The 5,821-nt window shown below is 38.1% G+C and overlaps 1 protein-coding gene across 1 annotated transcript; it reads left to right on the forward strand.

Annotated features, from left to right (window-relative positions):
• The first annotated feature begins 391 nt into the window (after window positions 1-391).
• LOC149457921 (late histone H2A.1-like) lies at window positions 392-900 on the forward strand. The gene has a single exon (XM_089682874.1). It carries the CDS (start codon window positions 392-394, stop codon window positions 803-805), a length of 414 nt encoding a protein of 137 aa, XP_089539000.1. The 3' UTR covers window positions 806-900.
• The last annotated feature ends 4,921 nt before the right edge of the window (window positions 901-5,821 follow it).

A 5,821-nucleotide genomic window follows, 5' to 3' on the forward strand; every position in this document is an offset into this window, starting at 1 on the left:
AGAAGAATCTCTCCAATGGGAAAACCTGTTTTTTCCTCACAGCCAGCAAATGTCTATTCCTGCAATAACTTCCAGTGCAGCGTTACACTCCATGCACACTAGCATGGGTCTCCCCCACCCCCTAATTGCTGAGGTGTGAAACTCTTCTAGCAAAACATGGTGTGCATGGACCCATATAATTTGCTTCTAGGAGCAGGAAAAGAATAGCTTCTTAAAAGAAAAAAGTGATAAGTCCCCCAACCTTTAGGCTCCATGCACAAAGGACAGTTTTGTCATTCTCTGAAGTGAAGCAGACTTTGAAAAATGTGTACACCCAACATGTATAGTTTAACTTTTTTCCTTTTTTGTTGCTTTGACAAATGGTGTATATCTTTAACAGGTTATCTTCATAATGTCTGGTCGTGGCAAGAAGATTCAGAAGTCTGCAGCTGGCAAGACGTCTAGGTCAGCTAAGGCAGGTCTCCAGTTCCCAGTAGGCCGCATCCATCGCTTTCTGAAGAAGGGAAACTATGCAGAGAGGATTGGCTCTGGAGCTGGGATCTATTTGGCAGCCACTTTGGAATACCTGTGTGCTGAGGTCCTGGAGTTATCGGGAAATGCAGCCAGAGATAACAAGAAATCTCGCATCTTGCCCAGACACATCCAGCTAGCTGTCCGGAATGATGAGGAACTGGCCAAACTGTTTAGTTGTGTCACCATTGCCGATGGGGGAGTCTTGCCCAACATACAAGCTGTTCTGTTGCCGAAGAAGACCATGAAAGGCCCATCACAGGAGCCCAAAGCTGTTGAGTCTCAGGAGTTTTGAATGAACAAATATTTAACTTTATGCACTTGTAATTTATGACTTTTTGCAAATTGTGATTGTTTACATTTTTATATTAAAACTATTTTTAATAAATACTTTACTTGTATAGTTGCTATAATGCATTCGGCAAGTGGTGAAAAGTAGGCTAGCTTTCCTAAATCTAAGGCTGCTGCCCCATCTGAATTTCCATTAGCCTCTAAGGGCTCATTCACACTTGACTGTTTTACTGACTCTTGCCAAACTCCCCTATAGCGTTTCACAAGCTTTGGTCTGGCGTTTGCCGAGCATTACAAACTCCTATAACAAAGTTTGAATGGTGTTACCGCTCCGCAAACGTCAGGCGTTTGCAGAGCGGCACCATAGACTAGAAAAGGAGGCTTCAACGCCTCCTGACTTGACGCCTTTCTGCTGCCTGTACATAATGCTAGTGTGAACGTAGCCTAAGTGTTCCACCTAAATTCCCTTTTTTTTTTTTTTTTTTTTTTTTTTTTTTTTCCCTAGGCCTTACAGCTGGGGCACTCAACCTGTGGCCCTCTACCTCAAACCAGGGAAGAGCACTTTTGTTGCAAAAAAAAAAACCTCCTGAATGTGGGAGTTGTGGTGAGCTTTGAGAAAGTGTGGCACACCCGCAATATATAATAGAAGTCAATGGCAACGTATAGCTAGGTAACTTGTGGGGAAACCTGCATGTACACTGCACTAGTGGTGAAGGTAAACCACAAGGCATGAGTGTGAAGGCAGCCTTATAGGGGACTCAGGACAGGAAGGGCTCCTTGTGTGTCAAGGGTGACCCTGCCCCATGCAGCCTCCTGGTTGCATTGTTACCAGGGCTGCTAAGGGGGTACCACTGGGCCTCCTAAAGGGGGCCTGGGCCATGCCCTCTAGCAGGTGGGGCTGTGCTCTGACCAGCACTGCACCCTTGGATGAGCACATTGGGCCAGCTCTGACCTTGAGGGGTATGGTTATGGGGGGATAGAAGTCCCTGTGTGCAGCCTAGGGGGAAGAGTCTGACAGCTGACCGCCCCCAATGACAATCTATGAAGGATGGTGCACCATTGAGGAGATGGTTTTCATTATGAAAGTTAGAATGCCAGGTGTGTCAGTGGTGGTCTCAAGTTAACAAGCGGCCTGTTTACAGGGTGATGGTAATGGGCCTGCTGTTCTTGGTGGAAGGGTCTAGAGTAGCTTTGGATGCTAGAACTAGGATTGTGGGGCTGTGTGAGGAAAATGTCCTCATCCACTTCATAGTATAGTTTCTTCACTGTACCCAAGGACTTTTTTTTTTTTTTTTTTGTAGGCTACGGGTTAAGGCCCACACATATGATTGTAAAATACCACCTTCAAAGCAATTGTATGATCTGTTAGTATACAGCTTTTGTAGATCTGATCAGGACAGGTTACAGGAAATTATTAGCATGAACGTTTTTGTTTTTTTTTCTTTTTTTTTTTTCTCTACAGACTAGCTTGGTCTTAGTCACTGCTGTTATGTTCTGAAAATGCTGACTGTCATGTAATTCTAGCTTTGATATGTCAGGTAACAATGTAATTTTGTTCCTGGTATAAACCTTCATGACACACTCTTTAATGTCATGATGCATTTTCTTGTCTTCAAATTAGGTAGCCATGCTATTTTGTACTTTGGACTGTGTTCAACAGCCACTTATCTGATGGGTCCCAAACGTTCTAGTATAAATAGGACAGAAGCTGTGCTGGCTTTTTTTTTTTTTTTTTTTCCTTTCTTCATTTACAGGCCTGATATACATTACACACAGCAGTCTATTTACCTGGAAGAATGACATTTGCTGGTTATATTGAAAGATTCTCTTCTGCATGAAGAAATCCTCAACATGGGGTGTGTGGTGGTCTGTGCCAGGAATAGGTGATACAGTAGGACAAGGGGATGTTCACAGGACAGGATGGACTCACCAGGTGTCATAGGACATCCTTTTTATGTTCAATAAATCAAATTAGAAAAGCACCAAAGTAAAAAATAAAACTTATTTAAACAGCAAACCTAAAACCCTACATACAAGGTATAGATAATATAGGAATGCGCTATATAATAACTCAAGAAGAAAAAAAAACAATGATGCAAATTTAAACAAGGCCATGGGTCAAGTCCAAAAAAAATGTATGACTCTGTAACTTATTGTGAAGAAACATATATATCGCCGTGATCACAATCCACCACCAGAAGAAATAAACTCACCAGAGCTAAATGCTGATTAAATTATAAACCAGCATTAGCACGGTTTCTCTGGGAGTGATGATAAGGTATATGCAGACTTTAGGAGCAAAACTCTGTGGCAAATTGGGATATCCAAACTCTGGGAGTAATACTCTGCAGCAACACCAAGCCAGTGGAAAAGGAAACCTTTTATCTGATCATAATCGTAGAACCACACTCAGGATGATAAAGAAAAGGCAGGATGGTGCAGCGTGTTTTAAAATTGTTGACATTTATTCAAACGGCTACATAAACACTCTCAAACAAGGTGTCACGCCGACACCAGCATGATCAGCATTAACGATCTGCAATAGACCACAAAGGATAGATGAGTCCCACTTGCTGCGAACACCGCTGACAATACCAGGGAGCGTCCTGATGTCATACCTAGCCAAGCTCTGCCCTACGCGTTTCATCACAAAGACATCCTCACGGAGTGGCTTAGATGTCATACGCCATATTAACCATATATATATACTGCACACACTCTGCAATGCGGCTGGCTTTAACGAATCAGTGCAACATCCCATCGATGTAATGAACGGATTGTTACAATTAGGTAACTGGTAATCTGTTACAAACATGTTACATATATATCAAATATACAAAGTGCTATCTTAAATATTGCACAGGATGATCTTAGTCAATTGAAAACATATAAAAAAAACGAGCACTACAAGTATCTAAAAAACGGAAAGGAGTAACGGATATAAACTTACATTTAAAGGGCCATTTTCACATCTAAAAAGGTGCTCCACTCAAAGATATTCAAAAAATATAAAATCTTTTTTAAATTTATATCAAAATAATCAATTAAAACAAAACAAAAAAAGGGGGGACCTTTAACATGAAAGGCAATATCCACAATTACAATTTAGCATCTTTTTATAATTCCAACCAATTAATCATATTTATAAAAAATATAAAATATGAAATCAAAATAAAATTGCATGTATTCATTATATATAAATCATTCCTCCATAATTGAGCGTAGACATGTTCAATTAGTCACTATGTTCATAAAAACACAGACTCAAAAATTTGTCAAAAAACTATTTAAATCAATATCTATATTCAAACCATTAGGTCCTAATACATCCAATTCATATATCCAAAATGTTTCTCTCTTAGATAACTCATTGATCATGTCCACACCTCGCCAGTGTCTCTTCATTTTTTCTATCCCATAAAAAGTTAGTAGACTTGGGTCGCTATTATGTTTTAACTTGAAATGTCTCGACACACTATGCTTATCATATCCTTTTTTAATATTATGAAGATGTTCACCTATCCTGGTTTTTAATAATCTACCTGTTCTTCCCACATACTGAAAATGACAAGGGCATTCCAAAACATAAACTACATGGGACGAATTGCACGAAATTAACGCATCGATCTTATATTCTTTATTAGTGGATGTAGACTGAAAAGACTTCCTCTTTTTCTTAGAAGTTTTATTAACCAATTTACATGCTTTGCATTTATTGCAATGAAAAAAACCCTGTAAATTAGGGAAAAAGTTTGTCTTTAGGTGGATCCAAAACATAATGGACCAATTTGGTCCTTAAAGATCTATTTTTTCTGTATATAAATCTAGGTTTTTGAGGGATGATATTTTTTAGAGTCTCATCTTTCCTTAATACCGGCCAGTGTTTTTTGAAAATACCCTCAATCTTTTTATATTGATCGTTATAGTTTGTAATAAAGGCAATATTATCGCCATTATTTCTGATTTTTCTACCAGACAGAAGAGTATCTCTATCTCTTTTGTCAATAATTTCTCTTTCAGTTTCTAAGAGGCTTTTTATACCCCTTTTCCACAAATCTATTAATTAATAATTCCGTCTGATCTACAAAATCCTTATGCGTACTACAATTCCTTTTTATTTGTGTAAACTGACTTCTTGGAGTATTGTGTAACCATCTTGGATGGTGTCCACTGGAAATGAGAATAAAACTATTTTTATCAATATCTTTAAAGAAGGTTTTAGTATAAATTTGTACTTTGTTTTTATATAGGGTAAGATCCAAAAAATGTACTCTATCTGAGTCACTGATGACAGTAAACTTCAATCCATATTCATTTTTATTAATATATTTGGAGAAAGCATTAAGATCTTCTAATGAACCCCTCCAGATCATCATAATATCGTCAATAAATCGCCTATATAAAACTATATCTGGCCATTTATCGTGGATGCAGTCTTCTTCCCATTTGTCCATAACAATATTGGCAACACTGGGAGCATACTTCTCTCCCATTGCAACACCCTTACACTGGAAAAAGAAGGTGTTATTCTACCAAAAGAAATTGTTGGACATAGCAAATATATATTTATATTTTTGTACAAGTAAAGCGGCTCTGGCTACAATCCCTGTGCTGGGGAGCTGTGCTTTGCAAAATCTCTTCTTCACCACGCGATGGCATCAGTCTTCTTGATTCAATGACGCCTGTTATCATTGAACCTGGAAGACTGAGTGCAGAGTGTCATATTTTCCTTAATCCTGCAACACTGTACACAAATTAAATTTCTATAATTTTTTTTTTCTCGCACAAATAGCTTTCTTTTGGTGGTATATGATCACAACTTGGTTTTTAATGTTTTTGTGCTATAGACAAAAAAAGACCAACCATTAAAAAAAAAGAAAAATTGTTTGATTTTTTGCTAAAAAACACCTCCAATAAAAAAAAAAAGAAAAATGTCTTCATAAATTTGGGCCAAAATGTATTTGCTACATTTCTTTGGTAAAAAAAAATCCCAGTGTGTATTAATTGGTTTGCGTGAAAA

This window comes from Staurois parvus, unplaced genomic scaffold (genome assembly GCF_062004578.1).
Source record: "Staurois parvus isolate SC_StPar_1 unplaced genomic scaffold, SC_StPar_1.0 ptg000299l, whole genome shotgun sequence".
Taxonomy (NCBI): Eukaryota; Metazoa; Chordata; class Amphibia; order Anura; family Ranidae; genus Staurois; species Staurois parvus.

What these genes read in the sequence shown, in the direction of transcription:
- LOC149457921 (XM_089682874.1), top strand. Translation starts at nt 392, where the DNA reads ATGTCTGGTCGTGGCAAGAAGATTCAGAAGTCTGCAGCTGGCAAGACG.